The sequence below is a fragment of the Gobio gobio genome, assembly GCF_949357685.1.
Source record: "Gobio gobio genome assembly, chromosome: 7".
Taxonomy (NCBI): Eukaryota; Metazoa; Chordata; class Actinopteri; order Cypriniformes; family Gobionidae; genus Gobio; species Gobio gobio.
Genome location: NC_137103.1, coordinates 53,992,037 through 54,017,816, shown reverse-complemented (window position 1 = coordinate 54,017,816; position 25,780 = coordinate 53,992,037). Strand labels below are relative to the sequence as shown.

General features: G+C 40.5%; 2 protein-coding genes across 5 annotated transcripts in view; one reads left to right on the top strand and one right to left on the bottom strand.

Annotated features, from left to right (window-relative positions):
• The window catches only part of LOC307129128 (E3 ubiquitin-protein ligase MARCHF4-like), a gene marked incomplete at both ends in the record, with an annotated part of 64,569 nt that extends 50,057 nt beyond the window's left edge, over window positions 1–14,512 (bottom strand). Inside the window, one exon of the mRNA XM_079821324.1 lies at window positions 14,162–14,512. Coding sequence (XP_079677450.1) covers window positions 14,162–14,512 — 351 coding nt within the window. The remainder of the gene's footprint in view (window positions 1–14,161) is intronic.
• A 7,729-nt stretch (window positions 14,513–22,241) lies between these two features.
• Window positions 22,242–25,780, top strand: part of LOC307129327 (SWI/SNF-related matrix-associated actin-dependent regulator of chromatin subfamily A-like protein 1) — a 33,554-nt gene continuing 30,015 nt past the window's right edge. For 3 of the 4 annotated variants that reach the window (XR_013816882.1, XR_013816883.1, XM_079821652.1), the window contains exon 1: window positions 22,242–22,848. Coding sequence is in view for 2 of the 4 variants with exons in the window: in XM_079821652.1 (XP_079677778.1) it covers window positions 22,615–22,848 (234 nt within the window). In the remaining 2 variants the exon portion in view is untranslated. The remainder of the gene's footprint in view (window positions 22,849–25,780) is intronic. The other variant, XM_079821653.1, reaches the window with a different exon arrangement.

The window sequence follows — 25,780 nt, the reverse complement described above, 5'->3', positions numbered from 1 at the left end:
ACCTTATTGTAAAGTGTTACCTAAATAACAATTTCATGCACAACAGTTTTTGTGCATGTCCCTTTAAATGCAAATGAGCTGCTGCCTTTCAAGAAGAGGGCGGAGCTTCAAGAGCTCATGTTAGCTGCTCCGATTACCTCATGCGGACACACACTGAAAATGTCAGAAACTGCTCAGCCATTGATGTTTATGAATGGATAGTTGATGAATTTATGAGTTAATGATCTTCAAGTCATTGATTAGCATATTCTGTCATGATAATCTATAAATGGCTGGTGTGGGAACTGTTGTGAGATGCACAGAGCCAGAGAATATCAGCTGCATGAAGAGAGAACAGGTATAGTTTAGTGTAATTACGGTTATAACTAATGTTGTCATCTTGTTTTATGACATTTGTGTTTGTACTGTATCGCAATAAATGTGAAAGACGAATGAGACGGCTTGAGCGACTCCCAAATGTGCTCGACTACAACAACTCTTCCTCTTCTCATGGCCTTTGTTGTGTTCCCGGGGGCGGGGTTTATGTAAATTTTTGGGGTTGTGATGTCACTAACCCAGGAAGAAGCTCGATGTAGTCCCTACCAGCCGTTTGTTGTAGTCCTTAAAAAGTGATTTCTGTAAAAGAAAATATCTCGCTTTGCTTTGAACTTTGAGCATCGTGATGTTTGCAGATGTTGTTTATGATCAAACAGCGACATTACACACTAAATACAGTTTAAAAAGTTAAATCATAATCAACCAACCCTTTAAAATTGAGTTTCAGTTAAATGTTTAATGCTATTCATATAAAGGGTGAAGATGTCAGTATTCCCAGGCTGGACATCGCTTTTGGACGCTTGTCCCGTAACTCTTGTGTGTTGAAGCAGAGTTGAATGTTTTTCTGCCTCTTAAACACAGCTAAACTCTTCCAGGGCTTCCTCATAAATCTCCCCATCTGCTAAAACACTAGCACAAATGCTGAAGTCGAGGCTCTGAGTGTGTGAGCGCACGTACTGTAATACTACAGGGATCTCCGCGGCAGATTGATTCTGTGACTGTACGTCTCTCTCTCTCTCTTCTGAAAAGAGCCGAGGTGAAAACACCAGAGAAGCTCCTCTGCTTAGTGAACGTAACCGATGAAAGAAATGTTCTGGGTTCAGCACAAGTTACAAGTGGAGGCAGTGTTCCTGAGGGTTTTATAAAAGCAGAAATGTGAAGCTTGAATTTTTGTTAAAGCACTTGCATTAATTATTCAGTTAAAAACTATTTATTTTGACATATCAAGTGTATGCATTGTTCTTTTTTGGGGTTGGGGCTACTTTTCTTGGTGCATGAACTTACTGTTGCTTTACCTACTTGGTTGCACACTTTTGAGGGATCATGCACCGGCCAAGAATCTGCCATTGTGATGCATGTGAAACGGATCGCTCTCTGCTGGTATTAGAGACCTGCATGCATTTTGCTAAATGTAAACACTAGACTACACTGAAAAAAAACTGCATGCATTTCGTGGAAGAACATGGTTTTGTCTGTGCTTCAGCTCTGTGTGACTTTGCGGATTAATATGATCCTTCACAATAGATAATGCTTTACAGTGAACTTTGCTAGAGTGGTATACACTTAACGTACACTCACCTAAAGGATTATTAGGAACACATACTAATTCTGTGTTTGACCCCCTTTCGCCTTTAGAACTGCCTTAATTCTACATGGCATTGAATCAACAAGGTGCTGAAAGCATTCTTTAGAAATGTTGGCCCATATTGATAGGAGAGCATCTTGCAGTTGATGGAGATTTGTGGGATGCACATCCAGGGCACGAAGCTCCCGTTCAACCACATCCCAAAGATGCTCTATTGGGTTGAGATCTGGTGACTGTGGGGCCATTTTAGTCCAGTGAACGCATTGTCATGTTCAAGAAACCAATTTGAAATGATTGGAGCTTTGTGACGGTGCATTATCCTGCTGGAAGTAGCCATCAGAGGATGGGGACATGGTGCTCATAAAGGGATGGACATGGTCAGAAACAATGCTCAGGTAGGCCGTGGCATTTAAACCATGCCCAATTGGCACTAAGAAAGAAAACATCCCCCACACCATTAATTCTGACTTCACCATCTGAATGTCTCAACAGAAATCGAGACTCATCAGACCAGGCAACATTTTTCCAGTCTTCAACTGTCCAATTTTGGTGAGCTTGTGCAAATTGTAGCCTCTTTTTCCTATTTGTAGTGGAGATGAGTGGTACCCGGTGGGGTCTTCTGCTGTTGTAGCCCATCCGCCTCAAGGTTGTGCGTGTTGTGGCTTCACAAATGCTTTGCTGCAGACCTCGGTTGTAACGAGTGGTTATTTCAGTCAAAGTTGCTCTTCTATCAGCTTGAATCAGTCGGCCCATTCTCCTCTGACCTCTAGCATCAACAAGGCATTTTCTCCCACAGGACTGCCGCATACTGGATGTTTTTCCCTTTTCACACCATTCTTTGTAAACCCTAGAAATGGTTGTGCGTGAAAATCCCAGTAACTGAGCAGATTGTGAAATACTCGGCCCGTTTTCAAGATTCAAGATTCAAGAGTTTTATTTGTCACATACACAGTTATATACACAATATACAACTGGCAGTGAAATGTAAACAGGTCCGCTCCATGGACAGTGCAAATAACAGTTACAAGAAATTAAATAGAAATAGAATAAAATTAGAATAAAAAGTATTAACATAAGTAGAATTATAAATAAATCAAGTAAAAGATAAAAATAGGAAATAAGATAAAAAAAATATATAAAAAATATGTGGATATGATAAGTGAGATAAACCATAAGCCCGTCTGGCACCAACAACCATGCCACGCTCAAAATTGCTTAAATCACCTTTCTTTCCCATTCTGACATTCAGTGTGGAGTTCAGGAGATTGTCTTGACCAGGACCACACCCCTAAATGCATTGAAGCAACTGCCATGTGATTGGTTGATTAGATAATTGCATTAATGAGAAATTGAACAGGTGCTCCTAATAATCCTTTAGGAGTGTATACGCTCTCACCTGATGGCCCGTTGATGGCAACATTGCTCAAAAAGTATCATCACCTTATGTAGCTACAAGTATTATGCTGTTAAATGTCAAAATAAATCCAATATCATACACACGAGTTGTGTGGGGTGGGGGTAAATTAAGTGCATCACAACCGTGTTGCATTGTGGTCTATGGATCTGCCTGAAATGAGTAGACTCGTTCCCTCTGCCAAAATCGAGGGGTCGAGTGTATGTCCAAATAAACTACCCTCGCCCACATGACAAAGTTGAACACACTTCAAAATGGCGGCGAGGATATCCCTGAGAGGAAGTGCTTTGGGAAGTTCATGAGTGTATGGCCCTGTCCCAAATGGCACCCTAAACACTCGCTGTCTTTCTATGAGTCTGCACTTTCGTGACGTAACGGCGCTTTGACTGTGGGGAAGAAGTCTGAGGTGGAGCTCGCTTCAGTGCGGGCTCGGTAAAAGTGCACATCGTGGGCACATTTTGACCGCAAAGAAGGCGCTTGCGAGCACCCTTCTGAGACCTACAATAACACCCTACGGTCTCATGGACTTAACGGACACACTCACGCGGCAGCCATTGTAAGCCCACAAGCCCGAAAGTGCATATGAAGTGTGCCATTTGGGACAGGACATGTCTAAAAGTTGAGTTAAAAGTGTTTGAAACTCCCCCATACCCTCAATCACTGTTCCCTACATTAGTCCACTAATATAGTTCACTTGAAGGAGTGAATGAAAACGAGGAAGGGCTGCTGCTTTTGCATAGTTTGTCCTTGCTGTTTAATAATCATTTGAAACTTAGCAAACTGGCAGCTCCAGTAGTAATGAAAAGATTTATCTTCAACTATCTTGAACAGGTTTTGTGTTTTAGAATATCCTGGAAGTAAGGGCATAAAAAATTGGACTAAAACGCAGGTCATCATATATTAACACTTATCATAGTGAATCAGGGTAAAACGTGATGTATTGACTCATTATTTTTATTTTGTTAATGTTTGAACAAAAAAAGTGTATCTTTAACATTAATGAGCACTACATTTGGTACAGTATTTGTCACGTTACTTAAATGAAAACTGAGGTGAGGACTTAAGTGCAGAGAAAAAGTGAATTTAATGAACAAAAGGAAACAAACACAAAACAAAACCCACAATGGGGCAAACACAATTAAAGTAACAACTAGGAACATAAAACATACCAAAGGAGAATCAAGTGAGACGTAGACAATACAACGATCCAACGAAGACTGAACACACAAAGGAACTTATAAAGGGGACAAATCAAGCAGGGAATGAGGGAACACAGGTGGGGCAAGTGAAACCAATAACGAGATAACAAGGGGGGTGGGATCTATACAGAGACAGGAAAATAACAAAACACCACATGTGATACACAAGACAGGACAGGCATGTGACAATTTATTAGTCTTTGTGGACCCTTCCTGTTTTCGAACCGCCCCGCTCCAAGCGGGACTCGAACCCGGGTCCTCCGACATGAGAGTCAGACGCTCTAACAAGGAGGTTAAAGGCTGCAATCCCTAGTGTCATTCGCTAGAGCGTTTCTTGAGATCAGAGGAGTGAGGTTTACTCGTACAGCGACTACTAGCTGGCCTCTGTAACTCTCACCCCCCTAAACCGCACTCCCATCTGGGTCATGGTACCAATGTAACCCCTCCGGTTCAAACCACCCCGCTCCAAGCGGGACTCGAACCCGGGTCCCCCGACATGAGAGTCAGATGCTCTAACAAGGAGGTTAAAGGCTGCAATCCCTAGTGTCAGTCGCTAGAGCATCTCTTGAGATCAGAGGAGTGAGGTTTACTCGCACAGCGACTACTAGCTGGCCTCCATTACATTTGCTAATCTTAGTTAATAAAAATACCACCATTCATTGTCGTTTCACATTGTTAGCTCAATAAATTAACATTAACTATGAATAATTAATGCTTTAGAAGTATTTTTCATTGTTAAATAATGTTAACCTCATTGTAAAGTAACACATTGAATTAAAGTAGAAAAACTGAAATGGTGTTTTCAGTAACGCTTTATTTTACAGTGCCATTGTTACACATGAAGTTACTATAGTAATAACTATAAATTAAGCATAATTACATGCAACTTACCCTATAATACGTATATGTAGTTACTTAATATTACTCAATACGTAAATGTATAATTACAGTGTAACAATGACACTTTCACTCACAAAAAATAAGAGTACAAAATTGTAGGTACAAGTACAAGTTTGGTCCTAGATAGCTGATGTCCTGCAGAGTTTAGCTCCAACCCTACAAACCCACCACAATATAAAACTCATAGCTCCCAGCATGCATTGCAGCATTTAGTATGTCGTCACCATTGTTGAGATTCATATGCTGATTCTTGATATCTGTGTGCGTCTAAACTTTTTTCCCCCTAGAATGTGTTTAAAAATCTGAATTCAGAATCTCTGATCTGTGGCAAGTATTGTTGGTGAATGTTATTTATCAATATTTTTAGTCAGTGATGAGTTTAGTCAAACATTTTTCTTCATGATCATTTTTGTTTATTGCTTCTTTTTATTTGAACAGATTATGTGTTTTGTTAACACTGCAACAAAAACCACAAACTCACATAAAAGCCGAGAGTCAAACTGGCCAACTGAAGTAAACACTGATCACCATAATGGTGATAAACATGTTCAATAAATCATCAACATCTAAACCTCTGTTAGTTCTCAATAAGAGCTTCTATAGATGTCTTTCAGGGTTTGAGCCAAACTCTGCAGGACAGCGGCTCACTAGGACCGAACTTTACCTGCTCTAAGTGAGGAAAATTATGGTATAACTGTACCCTATTGTACCTTTAAAGGTACAGTTATACGTTTTGTTCCCCAAGGATCAAAATTGTACCTCCACTGTACATTTTTTTTCTGAGAGTGTAAAAATAAAGTGTAACATTTAACATCTAATAATAGGCCTATTTGTGTACTCTAATCAACTTTGATAAATCATCCTCATGCATATTGTGAAAGGCACCGGCTTTACCAGGTTTGAGGGAAACAAGACAAGGTCACTAATTCCTAATGTGAACACTTACAGTATGATGTTAAAGTCTTTTGAAACTGTATATTTCTATTGCAAATGCTTTTCGAGCTGAACTTGCACTGAACCCAGAACTCAGTTCTTGTGCAGATATAGTCCAGATGCATTTGTGAAGATAAAGATGTCTGGATAATGCAATGTGACCCGCACAATCATTACATTTTGAAACAATACACCAGTCAAAGCCGTCTGAAGGATGCAACAACACATTAGCGTCCGCGATTACTCAGTGTTACGCATTTAAACAGGGCATCTGTCAGCGGCCCAGTGAACCCCAGCGCTGAATCAGCAGAAAAACACACATGAATCAGTCAGAGAATGATAAAAGACAGGTAATCAAAGTGCTGCCCTTCATCCAGACATGTCTTTCCATCATGCAGTATCTGTAAGACATCAGTTCTGCTTCATCTCCACACACAAAAAAACACACAAGAGAGACGATCTGATCACTGGCACCGTCGTCTGAGATCATTCCCTCGGGTTTGCCTGCGCTCTCATTTACAGCAAAGCTTCTCAAAGACATCCTGCCGCTCGCTTTGGGGCGACAATATGAGACAATGGGTTTGTTTAGATCTGAATTCAAATGGTGTCATTATGGAGCGGTTAATAAAAACACTGAGCGCCTCGGAGGAACTTCCTCTGATTCATAAACGCCGTAAACACAGATGCTGCTCGCTTTATGATACGAGCCTAAAACTACTGCACATTTCCAGCGTTACTGTCCAGGAGCATTCATTTAACACACATTTAATGCCTCTGTAGTGGGACACGTTGTCACAGCGGAAAGCCCATTCAAATGTAGATTTTCAGCAAACATAAAAGGTGCACACAAAATATCAAATGATTGTTTTGGTCAACAGATATGACCAGATGTGAAACTAATGAATTTAATTAAATAACTGATGATTTACGAAATTAAGCCTTTGTGTATAATGCATTATATACGTATTCATAATGCCCATTATAATGCATTATATCTTTTCATAAATATGAAATTATTATGCATCAGTATTTGCAGATTCCTACATCTGAAATTGGTTGTTTATCCTGTCTTTTAATGCATACTTTCTAAAGGTGTACACTATATAAAAAAAAGGTTCTATGTGGCACCAAAAATGGTTCTTGGCTCGTTATCATAGGGGAACCTTTTTTAGTGCTATATAGCACCAATTTTGGTTCTTCAGCGGTTCTTCAGAGGTTTTTCACCGGTTCTTTGTCTAAGGTGCTATATAGCCACTGAAGCACCAAAATTGGTGCTATATAGCACTAAAAAAGGTTCCCCTATGATTACGAGCCAAGAACCATTTTTGGTGCCACATAGAACCTTTTTTTTTTGAGTGTATAGATATGCATTATTACTGGTTAATCATTTTTATGAGATCATACAATGCATTATAAAACACTTTTATAATGCATTATATCTATTCATAATGTCTGTTATATTGAATGCTATCTTTTCATAAATAATTGTAACCAGTTACATGCATTTTAATAATATTATGCATTATAATATTCATTGTTACATCTTAAATTGGTTGTTTGCCCTGCATTTTAATGCATTGTACTTTCTAAATGTGTAACGATTAATATTATAATGTATTATGTTACAATTACACTGAAAAAAAACATTAAGTAAGATTTACTTAATTTTTCTTCGGCAAGTTTTGGCATGCATGGAATATGGAATTAAGTAAACTCTACTTAACTAAGTTAAGAAAAATTAACAAAGAAAATAAGTCATTTTAAAGCATATGCTTTACTTAGAAATATCCAATAACACAATAGATATTGTGTAGAAACCATATCTATATAATAGAAGTAATTAGGAATGGGCATATCGATATATCGATACTGATGTGAGCTTCAAAATATTTCGATACTCAAATAAAAATATCGATACTAAGGTGTTTTTTTTTTTAACCAGTAATTTTGTTTATTTAAAAAGATTATTTAACGCATACAATACGAATAACCTATGTTGCCGAATAGTTGTGTAGTATAGAAGTATTTTCCTGCTCATCTGAACGCACGCAAATGCTGCAAGACAGAACCAGTCAATCACAGAGAGAGCTTTCACTCACTGATGACACTGTATACAAACAGAGCTGCATTTCCCAAAACTATCACAAGAAACCATTGATGCTTTTGGAAACGCAGCCCAGAACAATGCTCATCAGAAGACAGAAAACATATGTTTGAGTTATTTCACAATAAACAAATAGAAATTGTAGCCTACTTAGTGCAGTTACACTCTTTAAATTTAATGTTAAAAGTTGATATTGATCATGTTCTGTAACTAATGTTATTATAAATAATGTCAGAATAAAAAGGTTGCATTTTATGGGTGCAACATCCTGTCACTGGCAGTCCCTTTGAAAATATATTTTTTACTACAGTGACCATAGTTCAGCTAGTATTTGTAAATTTATTAGTATATGTGCACGTGTAAACAAAAATATGATCTAATAAGTTGCAATTAATGCATATTGAAAATTACAGTTTTTCTCAGTCGCTTTGGTACATTTCTCGAATCATCCTCGACATTTGCAAAACAGCAAGTGCCTTTCTCAAAACAATTCGTACAAATAGCAAAACACCATGGATGACCTGCAAAAGCCAGTCTCTTGCTCAAAATCCTTAGTTCATCTCTCAAAAGTAAATATCTATGTCAATGAACATGTCAATGCCATCAGAATGACAAGTTCTTGTGTCATTGTGTATGAATAACACAGTCAAATTGCTTAGTCATATTGTCAATATAACTGTACTCTGGAGGGATGTTCTGATGTAAATATGGCAAAAATTTTGATGACAATTATTGTAAATTGTAGGTTACACCTCAGTGTATGTGGGAGTTTGAATGCAAGAGACTGGACAAGATTCACATTTATGCTTTTACTGTTTGTACTGTAATTTGTTGACAGATCATGTCATTGCGATACAGAAAGGAAAAGACAGCACTGCATAGCACAAAGAAAAAAAACCCCAGAAAAACAAAAGTAGAAATGTGAACGTCTAATGGAAATGTATAGAAATATGCTTGACATTTTATGACAACTTGTTCAACCATTTTGCATGTAAAGACTTATGCTATGAACTAATGCCTACATGTTGTGGGGGGTGAGACTATTCAACAGAGACCCATTATAATACATTTTGATCAACATGACATAAGCAACTGATAATGTAGGAAACAGCAGAGAATTGTACATAATCATTTGCATGGATGTACCAAAGCATTTGCAACTTGTTCAAAGAAATGAGAAACTGCTTTTTGGATGTGCACAAGTGACACAATGATGTGAAGATTGAACAGGTAGCTTTGAGAATTTCAATTCTGATCTGAGAAATGTACCAAAGCGACTGAGAAAAACTGTAAAATATATTTCAAATATGATAAGTGGGTATCTTCACCCATTTTACTCGTAGTAATTTTAATAATTTAATAAATGTAATGATTAAAAAGTTCAGTTTAGAAGTATCGTATCGGTATCGTATCGAAAACAAAATAAGTGTTATCGCCCATCCCTAGAAGTAATGCAGCACCTGAACACAGAATTCAGTCCTCAATCCTCAATACTTGGTACACAATACAGTGACGGACACATTTGATGGATCGTTTTTGAGTATGAATGTATCATTTTGAGTAGAAAATGAACTCCAGATGTCACAAAACGGCTAAACAGAACAACAAAAGCAATGATAAAACAGTGTAAATACAGCAGAAAAACAGCCTCCTTAATTATTCAAACCCCAGTGCATGATGGGAGCACCAGTATAAGAAAAGTTGAGTAGTTTTACTACATTTTATAATGCTGTTATTTAATTTCTAAATGCTTAAATTGAGTACTAATATAGAATTTACTTAATTTTTAAAATTCTTGCCTGAACTAACTTTTTCATGTAGAAATTACATTTGTTTTTTCTGTAGTATTTACTTCAAAATCATTTTTATCTGAGATCGCTGCATTACAAAATGCTTCAAGATGCATTATACTATACACTCACCTAAAGGATTATTAGGAGCACCTGTTCAATTTCTCATTAATGCAATTATCTAATCAACCAATCACATGGCAGTTGCTTCAATGCATTTAGGGGTGTGGTCCTGGTCAAGACAATCTCCTGAACTCCACACTGAATGTCAGAATGGGAAAGAAAGGGGATTTAAGCAATTTTGAGCGTGGCATGGTTGTTGGTGCCAGACGGGCCGAGTATTTCACAATCTGCTCAGTTACTGGGAGTTTCACGCACAAACATTTCTAGGGTTTACAAAGAATGGTGTGAAAAGGGAAAAGCATCCAGTATGCGGCAGTCCTGTGGGAGAAAATGCCTTGTTGATGCTAGAGGTCAGAGGAGAATGGGCCGACTGATTCAAGCTGATAGAAGAGCAACTTTGACTGAAATAACCACTCGTTACAACCGAGGTATGCAGCAAAGCATTTGTGAAGCCACAACACACACAACCTTGAGGCGGATGGGCTACAACAGCAGAAGACCCCACCGGGTACCACTCATCTCCACTACAAATAGGAAAAAGAGGCTACAATTTGCACAAGCTCACCAAAATTGGACAGTTGAAGACAGGAAAAATGTTGCCTGGTCTGATGAGTCTCGATTTCTGTTGAGACATTCAGATGGTAGAGTCAGAATTTGGCGTAAACAGAATGAGAACATGGATCCATCATGCCTTGTTCCCACTGTGCAGGCTGGTGGTGGTGGTGTAATGGTGTGGGGGATGTTTTCTTGGCACACTTTAGGCCCCTTAGTGCCAATTGGGCATCGTTTAAATGCCACGGCCTACCTGAGCATTGTTTCTGACCATGTCCATCCCTTTATGAGCACCATGTCCCCATCCTCTGATGGCTACTTCCAGCAGGATAATGCACCGTCACAAAGCTCCAATCATTTCAAATTGTTTTCTTGAACATGACAATGAGTTCACTGAACTAAAATGGCCCCCACAGTCACCAGATCTCAACCCAATAGAGCATCTTTGGGATGTGGTGGAACGGGAGCTTCGTGCCCTGGATGTGCATCCCACAAATCTCCATCAACTGCAAGATGCTCTCCTATCAATATGGGCCAACATTTCTAAAGAATGCTTTCAGCACCTTGTTGAATCAATGCCACGTAGAATTAAGGCAGTTCTGAAGGCGAAAGCGGGTCAAACACAGCATTAGTATGTGTTCCTAATAATCCTTTAGGTGAGTGTATATAAAGTACTATATTTGTGTGACAACTTGCCCCGGTGTCCTGTATAACTAGTGTTTTTGCTCCTCTCAGGAGGAGAGTAATGGATCCGCCTCTGCAGACTCGGCTCTGGTTTCCTTCTTTCAGCACAGGTGAGGCTCATCTCAGGTAACACGGCAGTTACTTTAACACTCGCCTCACTCCTCCAGTTTTTCATTTACTCTGACTTGGCACGATCTTAAATGTATCAGTGAAACAAGTGTGAAATAAATGTCGTTCTGTTGTAAATTCTGGTGAATCACCTTCCCTTTGGGTGAAGACGGTGCTGAGGTTTTTTGAAGTGGAAACCATTTGCATATCGTCATGAATAATTCATGAGGCCCGCTCTGAGCTACAGTTTCCCCACTAAAACAAGAAGCATTAAGAAAAGTAAATACTCCTCTGGCGACTGCAGGGCCCTGACCTTACAATCATGAGGTTAATTCAAACACGGCTGCCTGGAAATATCAGCAGTAATGGAAATTAATAAAACATTAAAAAATCATGGACAGACTGTGAATAAGAGCTATTTCAGCTAGAAATTTCTCATCTCTCACAGAAATAATGATTTTGTTTCCATGACATTTTATACATTTTACTAATTTCTATGACTTGCACAGTTGTAACAAGATAAGGATTGATTGAAATTCAATGATCAAAAGTATGAGAATCCTGTTTTTCTATCCTGATCTTCAATGTTCTGAATTTTGCTCTGATTAATTTTTTTTAAATGTTTTACATTTTACTAAATAATGTGATTTTAATGTTTTTTTTTTAGCAGACTTATGTCAAATAGCTAAAGTACATCGTAAAACCTGAAATATTTATCTCAAGTTTTGTTGTTTTGAGGGGAGTGGCCATTGGCACTTCCTCATGAATATTTAATTAGGTAGGCCCATATATGGACAGTTGTTGGTAATTAATATCGATTTTTGTGTATGTTTACAGGTCTGTTTTGAATTACAGTAGATTGTTTTTATAATCGTGAGCTGACCGCTGTTCACATGCATAGCTGTGCCTTACAAAACATGCATCTTGAGACAAAACAATGGCTTTATGGCATATTTTAAGATATTTTAGTGCGAGATGAAACAGCTCAAACATGCATTTTAGTCTGAGACTTTAGACTTTTCTTTTGCATAATTCCGTGAGGTTTGACTGTGTAATTTAAGTTGTAGAGTCTCTTCAGATTATATTATCCACACACTTAATTTTCCTCAAAAATGGAAATGTGCTATTCTAAAAACCCACAGAAAATTGATAGTTTTTTCTTGGTTAGTTAGTATTACAGACCGCACACAGTCCTAATGGAACATTTCTATTAGGCTAGTAGTGAAATGGACATTAGTTACACTCTAAAAAACTCAAAAGTTGGGTTGAAAATGGACTAACCCAGCGGTTGGGTTAAATGTTTGCATAAAACAACCCTTTCCCTCTTGATGGGTTAAAACAACCCAATAGCTGGGTTAGTCCATTTTTAGTTTTTAGAGTGTAGTTATATTATATAGTTATGCAATACAATTAAGCTGATATTGATAAATCAGTTTTATGCAAATGCTTAAAACTAAAACGTTGCATAAAACTAAAACAAAGTTACATGCATTATAATAACATGCATTGTAATATATGCAGATTCCCTGTTACATCGGAAATTGGTTGTTTGTCTTGTATTTTAATGCATTATACTTTCTAAAGGTGCAATGAACAGATAAGTATTATAATAACTGTGGTTACATTATTCATGAGATCATACAATGCATTTTTATAATGCATTATAGGTATTCATAATGTCAATTTTAATGCCTTTTCATAAATAATTGTAATGCATTATAATAATATTATTCATTGTAATATTTGCAGATTCCCTGTTTTGTCATGTTTTAATGCATTATACTTTCTAAAGGCGCAATGAATGCTGGGTTAAAAACAAAAACCCAGCAATTGGGTTGTTTTAACCCAGTGAATGGGTCGTTTTAACCCAGAGGTTGGGTTAAATGTATGCTTAAAACAACCCAATCGCTGGGTTAAAACAACCCAATTGCTGGGTTAGTCCATTTTCAACCCAACTTGGGTTGTTTTTAACACAGCATTTTTCATTTTTCACAGAGTGAAGTATTATAATCTATTATAACTGTGGTTACAATTATTCATGCTTTGCAATGCTTTTTTGCATTATAAAGTGAAATGAACTTACTTACACTCTAAAAAATGCTGGATTAAAAACAACCCAAGTTGCACTCTAAAAAATGCTGGGTTAAAAACAAGGTGGGTTAAAAATGGACTAACCCAGCAATTGGGTTGTTTTAACCCAGCAATTGGGTTGTTTTAAGCAAACATTTAACCCAACCGCTGGGTTAAAACAACCCAATTGCTGGGTAAGTCAATTTTCAACCCAACTTGGGTTGTTTTTAACCCAGCATTTTTTAGAGTGAAGTATTATAATGTAGTATAACTGTGGTTACAATTATTCATGCTTTACAATGCTTTTTTGCATTTTAAAGATAAGTGTTACCCCGTCTTATATATCTAGTAGTGAAATGAACTTACTTACACTCTAAAAAATGCTGGGTTAAAAACAAGTTGGGTTGAAAATGGACAAACCCAGCAATTGGGTTGTTTTAACCCAGTGGTTGGGTTAAATGTTTGCTTAAAACAACCCAATTGCTGGGTTTGTCCATTTTCAACCCAGCTTTCTTTAGCGTGTAGATGGATTGCTGTTCACTTTGCTCAGTACAACTGCGCTGATATTGATAAATCAGTGCAACCACATACAACTCAAACTTTTTAGTATGGTTAAATGACTCAGCTCAATCCTCATTATCATATGCATATATTTGGTTGTACCTGTTCCGGCCCTTGGAAGCATATCCTGCACACCGGAGTTCCTTCTGCATAGCTGATGAAGGAGAATCGGTCGTCCCTCCGGTCCTTGGAGAACTCCTCCGCGGCGGCGCCCGTCCACCCGCACCCGTCCGCGGCTGCCTCCGCGCCGCCAGCGTCCTCTGTGGACGGGGTACTCCAGTCCCGGAGCCGGTGGGCTCGCAAGGTATTGTTGTTCTCTGAGGCATACGGGCTGACTCTGGCCGTTTGTCCGCTCATGGGGCTTGTGTGATCCTGTGGCCCGAGCAGAAACACCTTGAGGTCACTGAAGAGAACGCAACAGCGGCTCTTCAGCATGCCGTGACCGCGCTGCATCCAAGAACAGGAGAATCCAGACCAACTATTGCAGGTTCCCTTCGAGTTCAGACTGCGAGGAGTGAATATAAGCCATGGTATTCCACAAGACACACTAAAATCGAGAGCTTACAGTCGCAAACTGTCCATTGCACTTTTAAAATCGCATGCAAGTGAGAAGTTATAAAGTGATAATGAAGTGCATTATCAGTCACTGATCTATATTTCGTCATGCATTGGGTAAAAAATAATAGAAATGCAGTAAACAGGTGTCAGAAGCCATATGAACGATTTATTCCATTGGCTTTGTGATCGGTATTTCCTCCGGCAAAGTAAAATATCTTCATGCCACACGTGCTAAAGCATTCCTCGTTCAGGTTAAAGCGGGTCTTGCGCGCGCGCGACGCGTGGTCAGATGTGTTATTCTGCCGTCGAGCTCGAGCTCATGCCATCATTGAGTGGATCAGGGATGTGTAATCCGCGAGCTGCTCCTCTGCTCGTGTCGGAGTGGCTGATGCTGCGGTTTCAGCACCGTGATTCCCGGGACAGCTCCCGAGCACACGTCACGCGCGCGGATGATGCGGGAGGAGGGAGAGGGACATGATGAGGATGATGAAGTTGCCCATCAGTCTGTTTTTTTTAAAACTCTGTAACCTGAATTATTTCGACAAGATGACAAGAAAATGAACATGATGGAAATAAAGGTGCTAAAGTTATAGTCGACTTGATGTTGATTTTTTTTATATATATATATATTCTCAAACAGTTTTGTGCGGACGCTTCAGACTGAGGTAGAGGAAAAAACACACACCACAAAACATCACAGAGTTCATCAGATCTATTGCTGAAAAGTCCATGCTTGTGAAACATTTATTTGTATGTTAACTTTTCTGTTTCATGAATCATATTGTCATTCATTCATCAATCCACCCACCCATCCATCCATCTAACTGTCCATCCATCCATCCATCTAACTGTCCATCCATCCACCCATCCATCCATCTAACTGTCCATCCATCCATCTAACTGTCCATCCATCCACCCCATCCATCCATCTAACTGTCCATCCATCCATCTAACTGTCCATCCATCCACCCATCCATCCATCTAACTGTCCATCCATCCATCTAACTGTCCATCCATCCATCTAACTGTCCATCCATCCACCCATCCATCCATCCATCTAACTGTCCATCCATCCATCTAACTGTCCATCCATCCACCCATCCATCCATCTAACTATCCACCCATCCATCCATCTAACTGTCCATCCATCCACCCATCCATCCATCTAACTGTCCATCCATCCACCCATCCATCCATCTAACTGTCCATCCATCCACCCATCCATCCATCTAACTGTCCATCCATCCATCTAACTGTCCATCCATCCACCCATCCATCCATCTAACTGTCCATCCATCCATCCATCTAACTGTCCATCCATCCACCCATCCATCCATCTAACTGTCCATCCATCCACCCATCCATCCATCTAACTGTCCATCCATCTATCTAACTGTCCATCCATCCACCCATCCATCCATCTAACTGTCCATCCATCCATCTAACTGTCCATCCATCCATCTAACTGTCCATCCACCCACCCATCCATCCATCTAACTGTCCATCCATCCATCCATCCATCTAACTGTCCATCTATCCATCTAACTGTCCATCCATCCATCTAACTGTCCATCCACCCATCCATCCATCTAACTGTCCATCCACCCATCCATCCATCTAACTGTCCATCCATCCATCTAACTGTCCATCCACCCATCCATCCATCTAACTGTCCATCCATCCATCTAACTGTCCATCCATCCATCTAACTGTCCATCCACCCATCCATCCATCTAACTGTCCATCCATCCATCTAACTGTCCATCCACCCATCCATCCATCTAACTGTCCATCCACCCATCCATCCATCTAACTGTCCATCCATCCATCTAACTGTCCATCCACCCATCCATCCATCTAACTGTCCATCCATCCATCTAACTGTCCATCCACCCACCCATCCATCTAACTGTCCATCCACGCACCCATCCATCTAACTGTCCATCCACCCACCCATCCATCTAACTGTCCATCCATCCATCTAACTGTCCATCCACCCATCCATCCATCTAACTGTCCATCCACCCATCCATCCATCTAACTGTCCATCCATCCATCTAACTGTCCATCCATCCATCTAACTGTCCATCCATCCATCTAACTGTCCATCCACCCATCCATCCATCTAACTGTCCATCCATCCATCTAACTGTCCATCCACCCATCCATCCATCTAACTGTCCATCCACCCATCCATCCATCTAACTGTCCATCCACCCATCCATCCATCTAACTGTCCATCCATCCATCTAACTGTCCATCCACCCACCCATCCATCTAACTGTCCATCCACGCACCCATCCATCTAACTGTCCATCCACCCACCCATCCATCTAACTGTCCATCCATCCAGCCATCCATCTAACTGTCCACCCACCCACCCATCCATCAGTCTGTTTTTTTTAAAACTCTGTAACCTGAATTATTTCGACAAGATGACAAGAAAATGAACATGATGGAAATAAAGGTGCTAAAGTTATAGTCGACTTGATGTTGATTTTTTTTAAAATATATATTCTCAAACAGTTTTGTGCGGACGCTTCAGACTGAGGTAGAGGAAAAAACACACACCACAAAACATCACAGAGTTCATCAGATCTATTGCTGAAAAGTCCATGCTTGTGAAACATTTATTTGTATGTTAACTTTTCTGTTTCATGAATCATATTGTCATTCATTCATCAATCCACCCACCCATCCATCCATCTAACTGTCCATCCATCCATCCATCTAACTGTCCATCCATCCACCCATCCATCCATCTAACTGTCCATCCATCCATCTAACTGTCCATCCATCCACCCCATCCATCCATCTAACTGTCCATCCATCCATCTAACTGTCCATCCATCCACCCATCCATCCATCTAACTGTCCATCCATCCATCTAACTGTCCATCCACTCATCCATCCACTCATCCATCCATCTAACTGCCCATCCACCCACCCAGCCATCTAACTGTCCATCCACCCACCCATCCATCTAACTGTCCATCCACCCATCCATCCATCTAACTGTCCATCCATCCATCTAACTGTCCATCCATCCATCCATCTAACTGTCCATCCACCCACCCATCCATCCATCTAACTGTCCATCCATCCACCCATCCATCCATCTAACTGTCCATCCATCCATCTAACTGTCCATCCACCCACCCATCCATCTAACTGTCCATCCATCCACCCATCCATCCATCTAACTGTCCATCCATCCATCTAACTGTCCATCCACCCACCCATCCATCTAACTGTCCATCCATCCATCTAACTGTCCATCCATCCATCTAACTGTCCATCCACCCATCCATCCATCTAACTGTCCATCCATCCATCTAACTGTCCATCCACCCATCCATCCATCTAACTGTCCATCCATCCATCTAACTGTCCATCCATCCATCTAACTGTCCATCCATCCACCCATCCATCCATCTAACTGTCCATCCATCCATCTAACTGTCCATCCATCCATCTAACTGTCCATCCATCCACCCATCCATCCATCTAACTGTCCATCCACCCACCCATCCATCTAACTGTCCATCCATCCATCTAACTGTCCATCCACCCACCCATCCATCTAACTGTCCATCCATCCATCCATCTAACTGTCCATCCATCCAGCCATCAATCTAACTGTCCATCCAGCCACCCATTGATCTAACTGTCCACCCACCCACCCATCCATCTAACTGTCCATCCATCCACCCATCCATCTAACTGTCCATCCACCCACCCATCCATCTAACTGTCCATCCACCCACCCATCCATCTAACTGTCCATCCATCTAACTGTCCATCCATCCATCCATCCATCTAACTGTCCATCCATCCAGCCATCCATCTAACTGTCCATCCAGCCACCCATCGATCTAACTGTCCACCCACCCACCCATCCATCTAACTGTCCATCCACCCACCCATCCATCTAACTGTCCATCCACCCACCCATCCATCTAACTGTCCATCCATCTAACTGTCCATCCATCCATCCATCTAACTGTCCATCCATCCAGCCATCCATCTAACTGTCCATCCAGCCACCCATCGATCTAACTGTCCACCCACCCACCCATCCATCTAACTGTCCATCCATCCACCCATCCATCTAACTGTCCATCCACGCACCCATCCATCTAACTGTCCGTCCACCCACCCATCGATCTAACTGTCCACCCACCCACCCATCCATCTAACTGTCCATCCATCCACCCATCCATCTAACTGTCCATCCACGCACCCATCCATCTAACTGTCCATCCACCCACCCATCCATCTAACTGTCCATCCATCCAGCCATCCATCCATCCATCTAACTGTCCATCCATCCATCCATCCATCCATCCATCTAACTGTCCATCCATCCATCTAACTGTCCATCCACCCACCCATCCATCTAACTGTCCATCCACTCATCCATCCACTCATCCATCCATCTAACTGCCCATCCACCCACCCAGCCATCTAACTGTCCATCCACCCACCCATCCATCTAACTGTCCATCCACCCATCCATCCATCTAACTGTCCATCCACCCACCCATCCATCTAACTGCCCATCCACCCATCCATCTAACTGTCCAGCCATCCAACTAACTGTCCATCCACCCATCCATCCATCCACCCATCCATCCATCCATCCATCTAACTGTCCATCCACCCACCCATCCATCTAACTGTCCATCCACCCACCCATCCATCTAACTGTCCATCCACCCACCCATCCATCTAACTGCCCATCCACCCATCCATCTAACTGTCCAGCCATCCAACTAACTGTCCATCCACCCATCCATCCATCCATCCATCCATCCATCTAACTGTCCATCCACCCACCCATCCATCCATCTAACTGTCCATCCACCCACCCATCCATCTAACTGTCCATCCACCCATCCATCCAACTAACTGTCCATCCACCCATCCATCCATCCATCTAACTGTCCATCCATCCAGCCATCCATCTAACTGTCCATCCACCCACCCATCCATCCATCTAACTGTCTATCCATCCAGCCATCCATCTAACTGTCCATCCATCCATCCATCTAACTGTCCATCCATCCATCTAACTGTCCATCCAGCCATCCATCCATCTTACTGTCCATCCATCTATCTAACTGTCCATCCAGCCATCCATCCAACTGTCCATCCATCTAACTGTCCATCCACCCATCCACCCATCCACCCATCCATCCATCCATCTAACTGTCCATCCATCCAGCCATCCATCTAACTGTCCAGCCATCCATCCATTCATCTAACTGTCAATCCATCCAGCCATCCATCTAACTGTCCATCCACCCACCCATCCATCTAACTGTCCATCCATCCAGCCACCCATCTAACTGTCCAGCCATCCATCTAACTGTCCATCCACCCACCCATCCATCTAACTGTCCATCCATCCAGCCACCCATCTAACTGTCCACCCACCCACCCATCCATCTAACTGTCCATCCACCCACCCATCCATCTAACTGTCCATCCATCCAGCCATCCATCTGACTGTCAATCCACCCACCCATCCATCTAACTGTCCATCCACCCACCCACCCATCCATCCATATAACTGTCCAGCCATCCATCTAACTGTCCATCCACCCACCCATCCATCCATCCATCTAACTGTCCATCCACCCACCCATCCATCCACCCATCCATCCATCCATCCATCCATCCATCTAACTGTCCATCCACCCACCCATCCATCCACCCATCCATCCATCCATCTAACTGTCCATCCACCCACCCATCCATCCACCCATCCATCCATCCATCTAACTGTCCATCCACCCATCCATCCATCCATCCATCTAACTGTCCATCCATCCATCCATCCATCTAACTGTCCATCCACCCATCCATCTAACTGTCCATCCACCCATCCATCCACCCACCCATCCATCTAACTGTCCATCCATCCATCCACCCACCCATCCATCTAACTGTCCATCCATCCACCCACCCATCCATCTAACTGTCCATCCATCCATACATCCATCTAAACTGCAAACATCCAATAATAATGGATGGATGGACAGTTAGATGGATGGATGGATGGATGGATGGATGGGTGGGTGGATGGACAGTTGGATGGATGGACAGACAGTTAGTTAGATGGATGGATGGGTGGGTGGATGGACAGTTAGATGGATGGGTGGGTGGATGGACAGTTAGATGGATGGGTGGATGGATGGACAGTTAGATGGATGGGTGGGTGGATGGACAGTTAGATGGATGGGTGGATGGATGGACAGTTAGATGGATGGGTGGGTGGATGGACAGTTAGATGGATGGGTGGGTGGATGGACAGTTAGATGGATGGGTGGATGGATGGATGGATGGACAGTTAGATGGATGGCTGGATGGACAGTTATATGGATGGATGGACGGACAGTTGGATGGATGGATGGACAGTTAGATGGATGGCTGGATGGACAGTTATATGGATGGATGGACGGACAGTTGGATGGATGGATGGACAGTTAGATGGATGGATGGACAGTTAGATGGATGGATGGACAGTTAGATGGATGGATGGACAGTTAGATGGATGGCTGGATGGACAGTTATATGGATGGATGGACGGACAGTTAGATGGATGGATGGACAGTTAGATGGATGGCTGGATGGACAGTTATATGGATGGATGGACGGACAGTTGGATGGATGGATGGACAGTTAGATGGATGGACGGACAGTTGGATGGATGGATGGACAGTTAGATGGATGGACGGACAGTTAGATGGGTGGATGGACAGTTAGATGGATGGATGGACAGTTATATGGATGGATGGACGGACAGTTAGATGGATGGATGGACAGTTATATGGATGGATGGATGGATGGACAGTTAGATGGATGGATGGACAGTTAGATGGATGGATGGACAGTTAGAGGGATGGATGGACAGTTAGATGGATGGATGGACAGTTAGAGGGATGGATGGACAGTTAGATGGATGGATGGACAGTTAGAGGGATGGATGGACGGTTAGAGGGATGGATGGACAGTTAGAGGGATGGATGGACAGTTAGATGGATGGATGAACATTTAAATGGATGGATGGACGTCTGTCCGTCCATCTAACTGTCCATCCATAACTGTCCATCCATCCATCCATTGTTATTGTATGTTTGCAGTTTGACTGTAATGTAGTTCTAATTATGTTTAAACAAATATTCACTTTTTCACACAAAAAACAAAAAAAAAACACTTAATCTTAAAAAATACTATTGTCTTTAAAAACTTAAAAATAAAACCTTAAAAAACACTCTTACCTTTTAAAAAAATGTTTTTATAATAAAACCTTACATGGGACACTTGTTGTTTGGGACACTTTCCCCCAGTCATTTCAATGACAAAAAATGTATAACCCTTAAACATACTCATGTAGTTTGTGTGGCAACTAGCCCTGGAATCCAGTATAACTTATGCTATACGATTTAATTAACATGTTTCTCTAAGCAGTGGTAGTAGAAGAGCTTAATTTCGTTTCATTTTCATTGTAAAGCACATTTACCAACAATGTTATTATTACCACATTAAAATAAGCGTGTTGACCCTAAGCCCCGCCCATCTGGCCTCCCCATTGGACAGCGCTTGCGTCAATCACAGTGCGACCAGCAGCAGCGCTGACGTTACGTGACGTCTATCCGTCATATCCTCTTCGCCGCGTCGTTTGAAGTAGATGGTAAAGTTTATCTCTATATAACTAATAATAACTAACATAATTTTCACGCGTTTATTTAGATTATTCAAACAATCAAACGTGGTTTGAATCAACTTGACAGTGTTTAACACTTTATGATCTGAACTTTGACAGCATTTTGAAGCGACCGAAGGCTCAGGATATAATGTAAACAAGATCGCAAGCAGATTTCAGCTGGGGAAATATGATATATGTATATATGTGAACGTTTAAAATACGACATGTATGAGTTTAGCTGCTGTACGTTTTAGGAAGAGACTCATAATAAGGCTCAGTTGTAATGATGTCTCTGAGTCTGACTCCAGAACAGCAGCGGAGGATAGAAGAGAACAGACAGCGCGCGCTGGCCAGGAGAGCCGAGAGACAGGCTCAACTTACCCCTGGATCTGCCCAAAACAAGCACACACAGCCCCTCTTTACAGAGCCAGGTCCCGCCGGAGGCCCAGCTAAGAACAGCCAGCACTTTGCTTCTGATCAGGCACATCCAGGGGCACCTGCTCATGCTGCACGGCAGGTGGGCACACATCTCTAATATAATTACTTTTTATTCTTAAGTGTCAGAGAGTCAATGTGCAGAGCTGATGGCAATTATCAGTCACCCAAAAATACAAATTCTGTCATATACTCACTCACTCACTCACTCACTCAAAAGAAGATATTTTGAAGAATGATGGTAACCAAAACAGTTGATGGACCCCATTGACTTCCATAATAAGGGAAAAAAGTAAGCCAATGGGGCACTTCAACTGTTTGGTTACAGACATACTTCACAACATCTTCTTTTGTGTTCAGCAGAAGTAAGATAGTTCTGGAGGATAAGTAAATGAAGATTTTTGGGTGAACTATCCCTAAATGTATATCAATCACTAAACAACTGATGTTATCCTGTAAATGCAACCATTAGTAAATCTATTAATATACAGTTTGTGATAAATGTACTTTTTTGTAACGCATCGATTGAAGATATTGAACATTTATTTTTTCTATTTCTTTTTGGACTGACTTTAAAATAGACATGACAAGAAAACTACACATAACTCTTAGTTTAGAACCTCATGACATTTTACTCCCACTTTTTTTCTGAAAAACTAAACTATTATTAATCTTTTAATTATTTTGGCTAAGTTTTATATTCATAAGACAAGACTTACTCAAAAGAAACCCTCATATATTACCTTTTATAAAACTGATCTCAAAATATTCATTGAAATCACAAAACAAAAAACATATTAAAACAATAAAGGGCTGCGCGATATTGAAGAAAAATGCGATATCCTTGTTAAATGCAATATTCGATATGCGATAGGATATTGTTTTAAGTGTGTAAAATCAAATTTTTTTCCCAACTGATATCCTTCACTTAAAGCATAACCGACTGTGTTTACATGAATACTCATTTTTGACATAACTGTGTGTGTATTTGACAGTTCGAGTGTGTAACAATACACAAAAAAAGAACGGCGTGTGCGCATGTTTCGGTGTGTGTGTGTGTGTGTGTGTGTGTGTGTCAGACAGCACGAGACTCCAAGGAGTTTTTTTTCGCAAGTTATTGTGTTTAATAACTCTTTTTAACGTCAAGCAAGTCACATAAGTCACAGTCGTGTGCTCAGTCTATTCTCTGCTATATGCGTCGACCTAAAACATACACTTTTCACAATGTTGAAGTAGCCTATTAAAGTAAATCGGATATTGTGTGCCCTTGCGATATGCATATTGCGATATGTACATTTGCGATAATCCAATAATTTCGATATATTGTCCAGCCCTAAAACAATAAAAATTTTAAAGCTTTTCAAATTCATGTAACTTCCCTAATATTATACTTTATTTCAGTTTTTAATATTTTAATTTTAATTTTTTTACATGTTCAATCTATATTTTAGTTGTTGTTGTTATTACACACTCTGAACTGTATCACAATGTCTTATTTGTTTTGTACTTATCTGTAATTGAACTAATAATAAAAAATAAAAATAAATTACAGACTGACTACCAACAACCACACATTTTAGTCTACTAGAAACTCTACTAGAACAACCAGAAATGCTGGTTTTACTTTATTTTGATGGTCTTTTTAACACCAAAGTGTTACCAAAATTATAAATATAATCAAAATAATCTGTATTAAATTATAGCGGTGTAACGATACCCTCATGTCACGATTTGATACATATCACGATACTGACCTCACAATACGTTATTATTGCAATAATACATGCTAAATTTGGTATTACATTGGTGTGGAAATGAATAGGCTTGGACCTGGTGCTGGAAACCCAATGCACAAGACAATGATGACACCAGATTAAAAATATTCATGACTCTGAAGCTGAAAATACAGAATTATATGAGACGAATATGCTTGCACTCGGTCACTGACTAGACTAAACTAATGTAGGTCACTTTTTACTGGTAACAAAAGACATTTGGCTTCATCACGACCCACAAATATTCCCCCAGTGCTTTATTAAACATTATATTCAACATTATATAGTAGTTTAATGGAGGACTGACACTAAAACTCTGAAATTGTAAACTTGAATTTTTCATTATTCACGATACATATTGTTGCATTTTTGTATTGCGATATATTGTGACACGATATATTTTTATACCCCTATTCAATTATTTAAAGTTATACAAGTTAATATTTTATTTTAAAAAGTGTTCATTTAGATTGTGTTCACATAATTGCTATTATTACATTGTATTATACATAACAGCATTATTTGTATAATAGTGTTTTGAGGGTTTTAGGTTCAGTTAAAATGTTTTCAACATTGATAATAATAAAAAATAATATTAGAATGATTTCTGAAGGATCATGTGACACTGATGACTGGAGTAATGATGCTGAAAATTCAGCTTTGTTCACAGGAATAAATTACATTTTACAATATACTACAGAAACCAGTTCATTTAAATTGTAATGATATTTCACAATATTACTGTGTGTGTGTGTGTGTGTGTGTGTGTGTGTGTGTGTGTGTGTGTGTGTGTGTGTGTGTGTGTGTGTGTGTGTGTGTGTGTGTGTGTGTGTGTGTGTGTGTGTGTGTGTGTGTGTGTGTGTGTGTGTGTGTGTGTGTGTGTGTGTGTGGGTGTGTGTGGGTGTGTGTGGGTGTGTGTGGGTGTGTGTGGGTGTGTGTGGGGGGTCCTGGACAAACCCGGCCCATGAGTTCCCCCGTGAATGTTTTTACCTTAAATTCGAGTGAATAAATAAAACTAGGACAGGGACAAATAATGATGGATATTATTGAGTTTACTGCAAATGCCGTTAACAAATTTTATATTGCACTTTTGTCACGCTGAAATGCACTTGACAGTAAAGAACTGATTTTGAGCTAGGATGCATTCAAGTGAATTTACTGCTATTAAATTCTGTCATCATTTACTCACCCTCATGTCATTCCAAACCTGTTTGACTTACTCTCTATGTGAAACACAAA